This window comes from Sus scrofa, chromosome 8 (genome assembly GCF_000003025.6).
Source record: "Sus scrofa isolate TJ Tabasco breed Duroc chromosome 8, Sscrofa11.1, whole genome shotgun sequence".
In the NCBI taxonomy this organism is placed as follows: domain Eukaryota; kingdom Metazoa; phylum Chordata; class Mammalia; order Artiodactyla; family Suidae; genus Sus; species Sus scrofa.
In genome coordinates, this window is record NC_010450.4 from 42105988 (window position 1) to 42122376 (window position 16389).

At 47.6% G+C, this 16389-nt stretch overlaps 1 protein-coding gene across 1 annotated transcript; it reads right to left on the minus strand.

Moving 5' to 3' along the window:
- LOC102161965 (putative protein ZNF720) lies at window positions 1092-15532 on the minus strand. The gene is made up of 4 exons (XM_013989293.2): window positions 15417-15532; window positions 2589-2648; window positions 1950-2076; window positions 1092-1438 (listed from the first exon to the last, which is right to left on the minus strand). Exons 2-4 carry the CDS (start codon window positions 2601-2603, stop codon window positions 1302-1304), a joined length of 279 nt encoding a protein of 92 aa, XP_013844747.1. The 5' UTR covers window positions 2604-2648; window positions 15417-15532; the 3' UTR covers window positions 1092-1301.

A 16389-nucleotide genomic window follows, 5' to 3' on the forward strand; every position in this document is an offset into this window, starting at 1 on the left:
CAAGCCTTTGCATCTAAAAGTATGGGTGAACACAGAACACACTCCTGAGAAGCTTCAGGTTAAAAAGGACAAATTTATAAAAGGATGGTTATTAAGGAATTAAAGGAGAATGAAGACTTTTTTTTTTTTTTGTCTTTTTTTTTCCAGCCATTTCTTGGGCTGCTCCTGTGGCATATTGAGGTTCCCAGGCTAGGGGTCGAATTGGAGCTGTAGCCGCCAGCCTACGCCACAGCCAGAGCAATGCAGGATCTGAGCTGCGTCTGCAAACTACACCACAGCTCACAGCAACACCGAAGCTTTAACCCACCAAGCAAGGTCAGGGATCAAACCCATAATTTCACGGTCCCTACTCAGATTTGTTAACCACTGAGCCATGACGGGAACTCCAAGAAGAATGAAGACTTTTAATGATTGTGGGGTATAATCTGTATTCCACTATGCATTAATTTAGTGAAGAATTCTGAGTAAATATACATATTATTATACCACTAAGTGGGGAAAATACATTTAACATGTCTTGTGTTAGTTTCTACCACAATAAGGATATAATGAAGTAAATCTGAGGGTTACATTTAGGAAGGTGCATTATGCTTTGATACAGTGACTTAGTCTGAACCTTGGTTTCCAAAGGATTGTACATTTAAAAGCAGAAAATATACAATATCTGTCCCCACTACTCCTAGAATTTAGTCAACAAATTCAATGTTTCCACAACTCTCCTCACACACTTCTGATTAGATGAAGAAACAGAACTTGACAAATGAGTTTAAAAGTTATTCAGAAATGTACACAGCCTTTACTAGGACCCAAAAGCAATGGAAGAACAGCCAGGTGGGAGTTCCCATCGTGGCTCAGAGGAAATGAATCTGACTAGGAAGCATGAGGACACAGGTTCAATCCCTAGCCTCACTCAGTAGTCTAAAGATCCAGCATTACCATGAGCAGTGGTGGAGGTCACAAACACAGCTCAGATCCTGAATTGCTGTGGATGAGGTGGCCGCTACAACTTTGATTCGACCCTTAGTCTGAGAACCTCCAGTTTCCCAGGTATGGCCCTAAAGGAGTCAGAAAAGAAAAAAATAAAAAAAGAAGAGCCAGGACTTTCAGGTCCTCACAGGTCAAGACCAGGATTCTGGCTCTCCATGTGGATGTGAGAAAGAATCCGGGATGATGAAGGAAAACACATGGAGGGCTAAGGAACACAAGATTTTGGCAGCAGGTGTCGCTCTAAGACAGAGACAGAATAAACCTGTGTTTCTCAAAAATCAGTGCCATTGAAGCACATCTTCCCAAAGCCAATTTTAAGATTCCTGTGTCATCTGCTTCACCCATGCACACATACCTGGCTGTATGGCTACTGTCTCCATTCCCTTCACATCCCAGGGATCTGTCTTTTGCTCCAACAGGCGAACCAGGTCTGGCTTAGAGATAACATACTCTGTTCATTGGAAAGAAAAACACTCGTTTTCCTAGAGATTCACCAATATCCAATCTAGGATTGGACTCAGGTGCAAGAGCTGGCACTGTGGAATGGTAAGACATTCTAGGCAGTAATTTCCCCAGATACTGCCTTTTGAAAGCACATTGCAGACCCTGAGTGACAGGTAAAAATCAGTTCCTCTCTTCCCCATCTAAGGACTCCTGAGTCAAAAGTAAAGGGTCCAAATCTGATTTTAAGAGGCCGGCAGAGCTCTTTATACATATGAACTGCCAGAACTGCAAATAATCTAAAGTGAAGGAGGCAGCTTTCCTCAAGGAGGACTTCGGTTACAATGAGGATGCCTCATTATGAAGCCTTTCTACCTGCACCCACCAACTCTCAGTTACTCCTAAAATGGTGGGGTCTGAAAATCTATTGTATGGGCAAGAAAATGGCAGGAGACATTCTGCAAATGCAGGATCCCACACCCAGTGGGAGAAAAGGAATTCTGGAAGGAAGGGGTCCTCACCCAAGGAGACCAGGTGCCTACAGATCTCTATCATCACATCTCTGTACAGGTCCCGTTGACCGAGATCCAGACATTCCCACTCCTCTGGAGAGAAATCGATGGCCACATCCTCAAATGTCAGAAGTCCCTGAAATGGAAAGGGCACATGCCATGTGCCAAAGCTGAGGTCATTATGTGACTCAAGATGAAAGCAGCAAGTCAAAAGAAATGCTTTGAATGTTTTTAATGTCTTCAAACATTCAATACTATATATTTGAAACAGTAGTATTCTCTACCATATTTCTACCTCCCTTAAAGGGGATGACACGGGAGCCATAAAACTGTTCTAGACATGCCTTCCCATGGTGATGTCTCACCAACGGAAGAGTTTCAACCCTTGAAAGGTAATGATTCATCGTGACAATGCATGCTCCACAGGGATCCTGTGCACAGACAATGCTGAAAAGGCTCTGGGGCAGAGTGACAGCCTTTTTAAGAGCTGATCCTGACTACCCTATGTGCACAAGGAAAAGGTACTTGAGAACATCCTCACCAGGCAAGAGTATCAGAAGGAGAGAATTCATGATTCTTACATTCTCAATTCATGGCATTTCAGGAGGAAAAGCAGACACAGACTCCAACCTAGGACAGGACGGTTACCTGAGAAGCTGCCATTTCCTCCTCTTCTTCCTCCAGTTCTGGGTCACTTTCTCATCAGTACTGTGTGGAGGAATCACATCAGCATCTTGAGAATCCACCATCATAGGTAAAAGCTATTTCACCTGAGTCCACCACACCCACAAGCTATATTTCCAAGGCCAACTTTGAAATGTTGAAAAGGCCAAACTCTCCCGCCTTTGTCTCAGAAAAGATTCAGGAACAGTCCCTTCCTACAAGGAGAACAAAGTGAGATTGTTCCTGCTTGGATACATGTGTTCATCCCCATACAGATGTCCCAACATTCGGCTCACATAGGGTATGGGGGCCGCACTGACTTTTCCCTTCAAAAGCCCTATGGGGCAGACTCTCTTGCCTCTCTTTGGGCTGAAGCTTGCTCGGAACTCCCACAAACACACGCAGGAGCTCACATGCTTACCTCCTTGGCCTCACCTTACAATCCTCTGGAGCTCTTAATGAAACAACACTGATGCTCCCTGAGGAACAACAGACAGCGTCTCTGGGAGCACACATCTGATGCTCTTTCTTAATACTGGTCATGGAATTGCATCAAGGTTGTATGAAGTTTTGTTCTAAGAATTCTTCCAAAATGACCCTGAGTCCTTAGGCCTTTTCTTCCCCTTCCTTCCCAGGGCCACAAGGATTCATAAAAGTTTCTGCTGTGTGACCACCTGTTTGCAGGTAACAGAGCCTCCATCTTCAGAGACCAGGAGCATGAAGCTGTTTCCATCAAAGAGCAAATCCTTCTGTTCTTTGTGTGGAACCCAAAAGAGTCAAAGGGATCCTCAGAGAGAACAGGCTGCAGGCATCTCTCACCCTCACTTCACACTAATGGTGAAGCTTCAGTCACCAACACAGGGTGGCGCTGGCAGCAAAACAGCTGCCCAGAGGAGAGGAACACCAGTGAGCCAGAACTAAAACCTCATGGTGGGGTCAGTTAACTTTGGACAAGGGGACAAGGACACACCACAGGGAAGGACAGCCTCCACTGGAAACGGTGCCAGGAAACCTGGCCTCCACCTACCACATGCTGTCTCTACCGCACACAAATCCAACCAAAAACGCAGTTTTCCACATGGAGCCCCTCTTGCATCCTCTGAAACAGACACCCTCAGAACTCAGTCCCACCTAGGAAGTGTCTCCCCATGTTTCCTCAGTTCTCCTTACATTGTCCTCCCAGGGTCACCTCCATTGTCAGGAAACCCAGCTCCTGTCTGCACAGACACAGCCCCCTGATGTCCTGAAGCCAAAACCACCATGAATCCAAAGATGGTGGAGCTTTAATAGCAGAGGGGGGGGGCCGGCAGGTCCCACCTGGAGCCCAGGGGGAGCCAGAATAGACACAACCCCTCCCAGCTGCCTGCAGAGCCCCCCGCTGCTGCCAAGCCCCTGCAGGCACCCTGGGTCACAGAGGAGAGCCTGCCCCTTGACAGACCCCACCTCACCTCCCCTCTGTGGAAAGTATAGGCCTCAGACTAGGAAACATGAGGTTGCAGGTTCGATTCCTGGCCATGCTCAGGGGTTTAAGGATCTGGCATTGCCAAGAGCTCTGGTGTAGGTCATAGATGTGACTGGTATCCTGCCTTGCTTTGGCTGTGGCTTAGGCCCACAGCTGTAGCACCAATTTGCCCCTAGCCTCAGAACCTCCAAATACTTCAGGTGCAGCCCTAAAAAACAAAACAAATTTATAAACAAATAAATAAAATATTAATATATATACATATATATATATCTTGCCCTTGAGTTCCCACTGTGGCTCAGTCATAACAAACCCAACTAGTATCCATGAAGATGTGGGCTCAGTCCTTGGCCGCCCTCAGTGGGTTAAGGTTTCATCATTGCCATGAGCTCTGATGCAGGTTGCAGAAATGGCCTGGATCCATGGAGTTCCCGTCATGGTGTAGTGGTTGCCGAATCTGACTATGAACCATGAGGTTTCTGGTTAGATCCCTGGCCTTGCTCAGTGGGTTAAGGATCTGGTGTTGCCTTGAGCTGTGCTGTAGTTGCACACGTGGCTGGGATCCTGCATTACTGTGGCTCTGGCATAGGCCAGCAGCTATGGCTCTGATTTGACCCCTAGCCTGGGAACCTCCATATACTACAGGAGTGGCCCAAGAAGTGGCAAAAAGACAAAAAAAAAAAAAAAAAAAAGAAAAGAAATGGCCTGGATACTGAGTTCCTGTGGCTGGGGTTCAGGATCGCAGCTGAGCTTGGATTAGACACCTAGCCTAGGAACTTCCATATACTGGGGGTGCAGCCCCAAAAAGAAAAAAGAAAAGAAAAGAAAACAAAAACAAAAGTCTTGGACAATTTCACACAGCTAGTAAATTGCAGAGCATAACAGGAAGAAAAAAATAATACTTTTAAGTAAGGTTGTATTTTTTGTTGTTGTTGTTTGCAGGGCTGCACAGAGGTTCCCAGGCTAGGGAGGTAGCCACTGACCTTCACCACAGCCACAGGAATGCTGAATCCTTAAGCCACTGTGCAAGGCCTGGGATGGAACCCACATCCTCATGGATACTACTCGGGTTCATTAAACACTATGCCACATCAGGATCTCCAGAAGGGATGTGTTTAAAAAGGATTCTAGGAGTTCCCATCAGGGTGCAGTGGTTAACAAATCTGACTAGGAACCATGAGGTTGCGGGTTCGATCCCTGGCCTTGCTCAGTTGGTTAAAGATCTGGTGTTGCCCTGAGCTGTGGTGTAGGTCGCAGACATGGCTCGGATCCCGCATTGCTGTGGCTCTGGTGTAGGCCGGTGGCTACAGCTCAGATTCAATCCCTAGCCTGGGAAATCCATATGCCATGGAGTGGCCCAAGAAATGGCAAAAAGACCAAAAAAAAAGGATTCTAGTACAACAGCGAGGAAACTAACAAAGCACTCAAGCACTCCAAGTGTTCCTGTGCCCCTTCTTCCCAAGCATACCAGAAAACCAGTCTGTCTAATGTGTCAGAACCAAGTCATTAAGTAAACCAACCATGAAGAGCACAGAACCAGAATGGCAGGCACTGGTACCACCCCAATTCAAGCTACCCACATTTCTCCGTTTATTAAAAGCACTTTTTTTTTTTTTTTTGTCTTTTTAGGGCCGCACCTGGGGCATACACAGGTTCCCAGGCTAGGGGTCTAATCTGACCTGTTGCTGCCGGCCTATGCCACAGCCACAGCAACTCCAGATCTTTAACCCAATGAGCAAGGCCAGGTATTGAACCGGCAACCTCATGGTTCCTAGTAGGATTTGTTTCTGCTATGCCACGACAGGAACTCCTAAAGCATTTATTTATTTATTTTTGTCTTTTGTCTTTTTGAGGGCTGCACCTGAGGCACATTGAGTTTCCCAGGCTAGGGGTCTAATCAGAGCAGTAACCTCTGGCCTATGCTAGAGCCACACCAATGCCAGATCACAGCCATATCTGCAACCTACACCACAGCTCACAACACCGCCGGATCCTCAACCCACTGAGAGGCCAGGGATCAAACCCACCACCTCATGTTTCCTAGTCTGATTCATTTCTGCCACGACAGGAACTCCTAAAAGCATTTTCTACTGTTGCAGAAACCGCAAAAACCATGGCAATGGAAGAAGACAAACAGCACTCGGAGATATGGAAAAGCAAGGTTTATTCAGCACCGGTGCCGGGCTCTGAGGAGTCACCTCCAGAGTCTGAGCACCAGGTCTTTGTTCTCAGTAACTTTTATACACTACAAGGTCTTTATTTTCCCATGTAAGCATCCCGGACCTCCCCCATCCCCAAGCAGACAGTGTTCCTCCCTAAGAACCTGAGCAAGCAAGGTTACAGAAGCAGAACTGATAAGCAATGCTGGGTACCTGATTAGCAGGGCTGCTGGCTTGGACAGAGAGTGCACAGTTGTTACATTATTACAAGAAGGGTGGCATAGTGATGAGCACAGCTGGAAAGGCTTGCAGCTGCCTTCTTAGCCAAGGGGGGGTTGTTCTTTAGTTAAAACTCCATTTCATTCCCCTCTCTTGATGTTCAGGGTGCATCTGCACCCTTTACAGATCATCATTAGTCATAACCCTTTGGTAGCCTCTAATAAGTAGCAGGTGGGAGGCTGTTTTTCTTTCAACCATGGTTCTTATAAAACCTTTTATAATATTTATCAGGAGAGGTACAAGGCAGGGAACAAGTAGGCACCCTGTGAGTATAACCATGATTATTCCGACCATTGTCTTAATTCCTCCCAATCAAGAGAACGATTTACCAAAGAGACTGTCTGTATCCCATCCTTTCCAAGTTTGTGCAGGCACATGGGCAAGTTTAGTCATGCGGTCAGCAATTTTTTTTCTACCACCTTTCCAGTGTCGTCTATTTGTAGACAGCAATTACTTAAGTTAAATTTTCCACAAACCCCTCCTTCAGAAGCAAGTAAATAATCCAAGGCCAAGTGATTTTGGTAGACTGCACTGCACATTTTAGTTTGTTGTTGGGCCAATATAGTCAAGGCCCTTGCAGTGTCATTTGTTACAAGTTCCAAAACCGCCTGTAGTCTGATGATGCGGTTCAGCATATAGATAGGGGTGCGATATCCCCAAGAGCCATCCTCTGCCCAGGTGGCAAGTCAATGATATTGAATTATCCATTCTGGGGGCCATTCATCATCTTTCAAGTCTCCAATTTGAAGAGCTCTCCGGTCTCTCTGGGCACCCTGTGCCCTATATATAGGAACTCCCAGTTGCTCCCCTAGTGACAGCGGGAGCAGGAAGAAGGAAGGTCTGATTGTTCCCAGTACACATGCCCCAGCCCAATTTGGGGGGAGTATGGAATAGGCCATTTTTCCACAAATCCAATATAATCCCTTTGGTGCCCGCCACTGGATATTAGTACTGATATCTTCCCATGCTTGTCGAAGGTGGGAAAAGTTAGATAAGGGATTAGGCTTGGGCTCTGAGCGATTGGAGGATGACCACCATTGAGTCTTTTGGGCAATCAGATTATAATACCTTAGGCCTAAACATGTTAAGCTTCCAACTGAAACATTAAACCATCCTCCCCGCCTCGCAAGACAATTTCTCCCTATAATAGCAGTTCTGAGGAGCCATACTCCATTGGTGAGTTGGGGGTATGCAGTCTCATTATGAGGCTCTAATGGGTCCAGTTCTCTGGCTTGCCAAGGCCAGTGGTCTCCTGTGTTCATTCCCCCACATACATAACAAGAGGAGACCTTGAGAGTTTGTGCAATAGTTTCTGCCAGGGCTAAGAACAAGTTCTTAGTTGTGGCTGGAATGGGAGGTGGGGTGTTTCTTATCTCTTCATAAGAGGAATGAAAGACGCTGTGAGAGGCAGCTTGGAGTGCAAACGTGATTCTCTGGAAATGTAGCACAGCTCCAGGGTCAAGGCCTCTTCCGTCAATGCAAATGCTTATTTTGAAACCCTCCTTCCATTTGGGCTCACTGGAATTGAAAATAGTGAAATTAACTGGGTTACAAGCTTTAGTCTGGCAGTCTGGAGGGGCTGTACCCTTTTGAAGGACAGCTGTTTTGTCTCCCTTATTCCAGGTTGCCCAGGCCACACAGCTCCAGTAAGTGCATTCCAGGCAATTGCTCCAGGTGGTCCCCCAGCACATATATTTATGCTGGAGCCTATATTCTCTTTCCCATGATGGGCTTCCACATGGTTTAGTAGAAGTCCATGACCCATTCATAGCTTCACAGGCATCAAAAAGTATTGATACTGTCAACTTGGGGTTGGTAATTTGGGTCTGATTAATTAGCTGCCCTGATTTATGAGAGTGCCAGACTTCTAACCATTCCTCAGTTGGTGAGTATCGTGGATCAAAGCAAGTATATTGGTCTCCCTGTTGACAGATAGAATAAGTGGTCCTGTTGTGAGTACAACTTCCATGAATTTCTCCAGAACAGGAGAAATGAGTGGAGTAAAGCAAAGTCCATATAACCCCTTGATCTGATCGGGTCACTCGAATACGGGTCACATGAGGACATGGATCCTGACAGAACTAAAGGGGACCAGATTAACAGCAACAGGCAGCAAACATACATGTTGGTCATAAGATAACAGTATATGACAGTTAGAGAGTCTCTTGTGGAAGGGAGGTAAGGCAGTTTATTTTACCAGGCTGCCAATTCCTCAAGCTTCAGCCCTGCGTTGACTGACCAGCTTTCTGGCTGTTGTCCCCGGGCTGCCTGTCTGGCAGCTGCATCAGCACTATGGTTTCCTTTTGTCACTGGGACATCCCCCTTTTGGTGGCCTTTATAGTGGATAACTGCAGGGCTTTGAGATCATCATCTCCTTCTCTGTATTGTCAGGCGAAGAGGTCTCTCTGGATCGAGGGCAGTCTCCCACTCTCCACGGTCGTCAGCTGTGCCAGCCAGCTTTACTCTAGAATTATGGATCCAAGCATCTATTCCTGTTACTTTAAGAGCAGTGGGGGTGGTTAGAATTACAGTATAGGGGTCCTTCCATACCAGCCTCAAAGGCTCCTTTTTCCAGTCCTTTATCCACACCTGGTCCCCCGGCTTGTGGGGGTGTATTGTTATACCTAAGGACACAGGTATTCTGTCTGTGACCCATCTATGTATCTGAGAAATAGTGAGCCCCAGTCCTTGTAATTGTTTATGTAATTCCAAATCTCCCAACTCCCTGGTATTTCCTTTTAAACTGATTAGTGGAGGTGGCCTTCCATATAAGATTTCAAATGGCAAGAATCCTATTCCCGCTCAGGGTGAGCATCTTACTTTTAAGAGGGCCACTGGCAACATGTCTATCCAGGGCAAGTCAGTTTCCTGATGTAACTTTGCCAGGGTCTGTTTAAGTGTTTGGTTCATGTGTTCTACTTTCCCTGAATTTTGAGGGCGATAAGCAGAATGTAGTTTCCATTGGATCTGTAAAGCTTTTGCCACCTGTTGTACTGTTTTGGCCACAAATGCCGGTCCATTATCTGACCCGATGGTCAGAGGCATTCCATATCTGGGAATAATGTCTCTCAGGAGTGCCTTGGTTACTTCCCTTGCCTTTTCAGTTCGGGTAGAGAAGGCCTCTACCCATCCTGAAAAAGTACAGATAAAAACTAGTAAATATTTGTACCCCTTACTAGGGGTGACCTCAGTAAAGTCCACTTTCATATCCTCAAATGGGGATAGTCCGCAGTGCTGTGCCCCAGCTGGTCTGTGGGGCCCCTGGTGGGCATTATTCTGTAAACAGGTTACGCATCTTTGGGAGACAGAGGAGCAGAGTGCAGGAAGATGAGCAATGAGATAGTACCAGCCCAGTAGGGTCTCTAAGGCAGTTTTGCCCATGTGGGTTAGCTCATGTTCTTGGCGGACTAGTTTGTAGGCCAGCTGTTCTGGAATGTAAACTCGGTGGTCCTGTGTGACCCACCATCCCATTTTAGTTTTAGTTCCTCCTTCCTCCCTTATCCATTTTTCTTCCTCTGGAGAATATTTGGGGACAGCTGGCACTTCTGGGGCCAGCAAGACCTTAGGTTTGTCTGGCTGTTGTCCCCGGGCTGCCTGTCTGGCAGCTGCATCAGCACTATGGTTTCCTTTTGTCACTGGGACATCCCCCTTTTGGTGGCCTTTATAGTGGATAACTGCAACTTCTTTAGGTTCCCATACTGCCTCTAGGAGCTTTAAGATTTCAGCCTGGTTTTTAATTCCTTTTCCTTCAGCAGTGAGGAGCCCTCTTTCTTTATATAAGGCTCCATGGACATGTAAAGTTGCAAAGGCATATCGTGAGTCGGTATAGATATTAACTCGCTGGTCTTGGCTGAGTTCCAGTGCTCTGATTAAGGCCCATAATTCTGCCCTCTGTGCTGACCAGCCTTGAGGAAGCACCTCTGCTTTTATCACTTTTAAGTCAGATACCACAGCATATCCTGCCATCCTTTTTCCATCCTCCATAAAGCTGCTGCCATCAGTATATAAAACCAGGTCAGGATTTTGGAGTGGTTTATCAGTCAAGCCAGGCCTGCTGGAAAACACCTTATCTAGTACCTCCAGGCAGTTATGGTCTGGGGGCCCCGCTTCATCTGGCAGAAAAGTGGCTGGGTTCAGAGTTCGTACAACCTCCAATTTTACCCGTGGATTTTCACATAGTAACCCTTGATATTGAGTCATTTGTGCATGTGTGAGCCAATGGTGGCCCCTGATATCCATTAGGGTTACAACTGAGTGTGGGACTTTAACATTGAGGTTTTGTCCCAGGGTCAACTTGTCAGCCTCTCTTACCAACAAGGTGGTAGCTGCCAGTGCTCGGAGGCAGGGAGGCCATCCAGCAGCAACTGAGTCAATTTGTTTAGACAGATATGCCACTGGCCTCTGCCAAGGCCCAAATTCTTGAGTCAAGACTCCCACAGCCATCCCATTTTTCTCATGAACAAAAGGTTAAATTCTCTGGTTACATCAGGAAGTCCCAAGGCTGGAGCCTCAGTGAGTTTGGTTTTGATTGTCTGAAATGCTGTCTCCTGGCTTGGTCCCCATTTAAGGGGAGCCTTTTCTTCCCCTTTTAGAGCCTCATACAGAGGGCTGGCCAGGTCTAAAAACCCGGGGATCCATATCCAGCAGGATCCTGCTGCCCCTAGAACTCACGAACCTTCCGGTGGGTGGTAGGGACAGGAATGGCACAAACTGCCTGCTTACTTTCAGTCCCCAGCATTCATCAGCACTGCATGATGTTTAAGCCCAGATACTTGACTTGTTTTTTGCAGATTTGTGCCTTTTTCTTTGATACCCGATACCCTGCCTCCATCAGTAGGGAAAGGAGAGCTCTTGTTCCCTCTAGGCACTGAGCCTCCGTGGTGCCAGCTAGTAAGAGGTCGTCAACATACTGTAGCAAAACACAGCCCAGTTTTTGTCCAGGAAATTCAGCCAGGTCAGCAGCTAAGGCGCTACTAAAAAGAGTGGGAGAGTTTTTGAATCCTGTGGGAGTCTAGTCCAGGTGAGCTGTTCCTTTGTCCCTGTATGTGGATTCTCCCATTCAAAAGCAAATGGGCTGACTGGCAGGTGCCACCCAGAGGCAGAAAAAAGCGTCTTTTAAGTCCAGGCAAGTAAGCCATTCAGCAGTGGAGGGGATCAGCCCCAGCAGGGTATATGGGTTAGGGACGGACAGGTGTAATGTGACTGTTGCTTCATTTATGGCTCTCAAGTCCTGTACTGGGCGGTAGTCCTGTGTTCCCGGTTTTTTCACGGGCAGTAAAGGGGTGTTCCAAGGGGACTGACATTTTATTAACAGTCCATTCTGAAGCAGCCTATCCAGGTGAACCTGGATTCCCAGTCAAGCTTCTCTGGGAATTGAGTATTGCCGTAGTTTTACCAGTTGAGCTCTGGGTTTTAGATCAATTAAGACAGGAGCGTGGCATTTTGCCAGTCCTGGTGGGTTTCCTTCAGCCCAAACCAATGGGTATTTAGTCTCTAGTTCTGGGGGAATTGTCCCCATTTCTGAAGGGGAAGAGTACAAGCACCATTCCTCTTCTCTTTTTACAGCAAGAGCCATGATTAAAGGAGAGGGGGGTTCTGTCAATTTAAGTTGGGCTGATCCATCAGTAGAAAAGGAAATTTGTGCCCCCATTTTAGCCAGCAGGTCTCTTCCCATCAGGGAGACTGGGCAATCAGGCAGGTAAAGAAACTCATGTATTACTTCATGGCCTCCTAACTGACATCATCGAGGACCGCAGAAGGGCCTGTGGGTTTGTTTACCTGTGGCCCCAACAATGGTGGTTTCTTTCCCCAAGAGGGGAGCCACAGGTTGTGTAACCACAAAAAGTTCAGCACCTGTGTCAACCATAAAGTCTATGGGGTGGCCCCCTATTTGAATTCTGACCATAGGCTGATTAGGGAGAGTCATAGGCTCAGTTGGAGAGAGCCTGGTCCCCCCTAATCAGACTCAGCTAGGCCAATCAGGTTGGTGCTGAATGGCTCAGATCAGTACCGGCTAGGTGGGGCCTTGGTCTTTTTCTCAGGATGGTTGGGGCATTCATTTTTCCAATGTCCCTTTTCTTTGCAGTAAGCACATTGGTCATGTTCCAGGGGACTCCTTTTCCCTGGCCTTGTGCCTTGTCCCCTACAGGGTGGTCCCAGTGGGGGCACCGGTTTTGACAGGGCAGCTGCCAGAAGAGTCACTTTTTGTTTCATTCTCTTTTCTACATCACAGTGGGCCACCTGGTTTCGGTGAATAAAAACCTTGTTGGCTATTTCCAACAGTTTAATGGCATTCTCTCCTGCAAAGCCTTCTAATTTCTGTAGCTTTTTGCGGATTGGGCTTGTCCCACAAAGGCAGCATTTATCATCCGTTGGTTCTCAGGGGCCTCAGGATCAAAAGGAGTGTAGGTTCGGAAAGCCTCACATAGTCTCTCATAGAATTTGGCTGGGCTTTCATTTGGCTCTTGTGTATCTCACTGATCTTAGCTATATTAGTGGGCTTTTTAGCCCCTGCTTTTGCCCCCTGTAGGAAGGCCTGCCAGTACCTCTCTAGGTTACGTTTCCCTTCTTCAGTGTCATAGTCCCAGTGGGGGTTTTCTTCTGGGAAGTCTTCCCTCACCCAGTTTGCCAAGTCTGCTCGACCCCCCGCATTGGCCTGAAGCCATTTTTGGGCTCCTGTTACAATTCACCAGTGCTCTTCAGTGTCAAATAGAGTAAAAAGGAGTTGCCAGCAGTCTATCCAGGTGGGACAGTGTGTCTGGAAAATGAATTCTAAGAGATCAATCAGCACTTGAGGCTTTTCAGAATATGAGGGAGTATAGTGTTTCCATTTGAGGAGATCAGCAGTGGAAAAGGGCTGGTAATAATAAAAACATCCCCCCTCTTGTATGGTCCCATTGGGGGTGATTTGCTGTGGTCCTCGTGTCTCCCGTAAGGGCATTTGCAATGCTGGAGTGGCTGCTCCCTGAGCTGACCAGAGACGCCTGCTCATAGGTTCTGGAGAATCTGGCTGCGGGGGTGATATTGCCTTGGGAACTTCAGAAGCAGAAGGAGGAGGAGAAACAGAAGGCAGTGGGCTATCTGGCATCTGGGGACCTTTGGCTCCTGGAGGTGGGGCCGGCAGCACATAAGGTGGTGGCATAGGGGGCAAGTCCTCAGGTTCCCCTTGATAAATAGGTGGCACCTTCTTTTGAGACAAGGTTTTCTTCTTGGACTGGGCTACTAGCACCCTACACTGTCCCTGGTCTGTGGTTCAGAACCGAACACATGGGGGCCTCAAATAGGCAATTTCCAACCATTGATCAATATACAGAAATGGGTCTGGGTGTCCAGGGTCTCCTGTTATAACATTATATACTGCTGCAACTGTGAACACATCTAAGGTCCCTTCTGGAGGCCAGCCAACACCAAAGGAGGGCCACTCTAGGGTAGAGAGTACACAGTTTTCCAGGACTCACCTTAACACCATAATCTCTAGAAAATCCTTTCTTAAAATTCTTAACCATATACTCTAAGACAGTGGGCTTGGAAGCTGATTTACCCATTGTGTGAAGTCCCACCCTGTGCCGGTGACGCAAGACAAACAGTGAGGTCAAGGCCTCAGAATCGCTTCGTCCGCCTGACCGCTCCCCTGGAGGAGATATTTCAGGTGCCTCTTAGCATAGATGGGTCTGTATAAACCCCAACGTCAGGATCCCCCCGAAGAGGGCCACCATAAGCTGTATGAGGGTCGCCGCGTAACTGCAGGTTAGGACTCACTCTGGCTATGTAGTCCAAAGACGGTGGAGCATGGGCTCTTGTTCTCTCCAGTCACTCACACACACACACCAGAATTGACAAGCCTCCCGATCCCAAGGGAGCAAACCCTGACCTGAGTGACCCTTTGGTCACTGAGAGGTGATCAGTCTCTCCTTCTGCCGTATGGCGGGTCCTGACTTGGGCAGATGTCCCCGGGGCACTCACCAGTCTGACGTCCTGTCCAGGAACCTGTTTCCACTCTCCTTCTGAGTCCATTCAGGAAGTGGCGTGGGCCAAGGCCATGGCCCGAGTGAGGGTCTGGATCTGGCAAAATGGCCAGTGAGTACTATCCACCTGTCACTGGGCCGGCGACCATGGCCTCCCCCGGTTCCCTGACAACGGTGACACAAGAAGCCAGCTCGGTTGTCGGCTTCCTGGCCAATGCACCAAAATGTTGCAGAAACCGCAAAAACCATGGCAATGGAAGAAGACAAACAGCACTCAGAGATATGGAAAAGCAAGGTTTATTCAGCACCGGTGCCGGGCTCAGAGGAGTCACCTCCAGAGTCTGAGCACCAGGTCTTTGTTCTCAGTAACTTTTATACACTACAAGGTCTTGATTTTCCCATGTAAGCATCCTGGACCTCCCCCATCCCCAAGCAGACAGTGTTCCTCCCTAAGAACCTGAGCAAGCAAGGTTACAGAAGCAGAACTGATAAGCAATGCTGGGTACCTGATTAGCAGGGCTGCTGGCTTGGACAGAGAGTGCACAGTTGTTACATTATTACAAGAAGGGTGGCATAGTGATGAGCACAGCTGGAAAGGCTTGCAGCTGCCTTCTTAGCCAAGGGGGGGTTGTTCTTTAGTTAAAACTCCATTTCACTACTACAATTATCTTCCAGCTAAAAACCTTCTATTGGTCCTTTATTATGTTTAGAAGGTAACTCTTCAACCTTGGCTTGCATCCTAAATACTTGGGAAGTCTGCAAGGCCACATCCCCAGTTTCTATGTTTCCAGTCGATGCTGCAGGCCTGGGGCCCATGGTCTGCAGAAACATGGCTGAACAGGCCCATCAAAGCAGGCAGTGTAGGATCACCTGGCCAGCCTCCCCTCCACCCCTTCCCTACACCAAACAGCAATTCCCAAACTGTGGACCACAGCACTATTTCACTCACCTAACGCGGATCCTACCCCGGACTCCACAGGCTGGGGAGGCCCAGGGAAATGCTGAGAGGCCGGGGTCAGCTAAACCCTGGGCCTTTCGGCCGGACACCCGCTCACCTCCAGCGGCTCAACCCCCAGGCCCAAGGGTGAGATGCCTTAAGGACCAGGGAACTAAGACCTTGACTCTGAGCCCCGGTCCGGGATGCACTGAGAGATCTTGGCGCAGTGATTGGCAGTTTGCCCGCCCCCCCCCCCGCCCCGCCAGAAGTGGGCGGGCCCATTCTGTGCTTGCTCAGTGACAGAGGCGGGCCGGAAGAAGGCCAGAGCCAGAGGGCGGGGAGTGGGCCTTTCTGAAGTGGTCTGAGCTAAGTAGGTTTCTGTGCATCATGGGATTCTGGAACAACATTTTCCTTATTACGGCTTTGTATTTGTCTTTCTTGGGGACCATTTTATTGGTTTAATTAAATATCCCAAATTAAGATTTTGGTTCTTTTTTTTTATAATGATTTTTATTTTTTCCTTTATAGCTCATTTACAGTGTTCTGTCAATTTTCCGCTGCATAGGAAGGTGACCTAGTCAAACATACATGTATACATTCTTTTTTCTCACATCATCATGCTCCATCAGAAGTGACCAGACATAGTTCCCAGGGCTATGCAGCAGGATCCCATTGCTTATCCATTCCAAGGGCTATAGTTTGCATCAATTAACCCCAAATTCCCAGTCCCTCCCACTCCCTCCACATCCCCCTTGGCAACCTCAAGTCTGTTCTCCATGTCCATGAGTTTCTTTTCTGTGGAAAGGTGCATTTGTGCTGTATATTAGATTCCAGATATAAGTGAAATCATATGGTATTTGTCTTTCTCTTTCTGACTTACTTCACTTCATGTGAGAGTCTCTAGTTCCATCCAGGTTGCTGCAAATGGCAATATTTTGTTCTTTTTGATGGCAGAGTAGTATTCCATTGTGTGTATAGACCACAT

Excerpts from the sequence above, each read along its gene's own strand:
- LOC102161965 (XM_013989293.2), bottom strand. Across the intron at positions 1,439-1,949 it reads TAGGCACCTGGTCTCCTTGG|AGTATGTTATCTCTAAGCCA; the intron begins GTGAGGACCCCT and ends TCCAATGAACAG.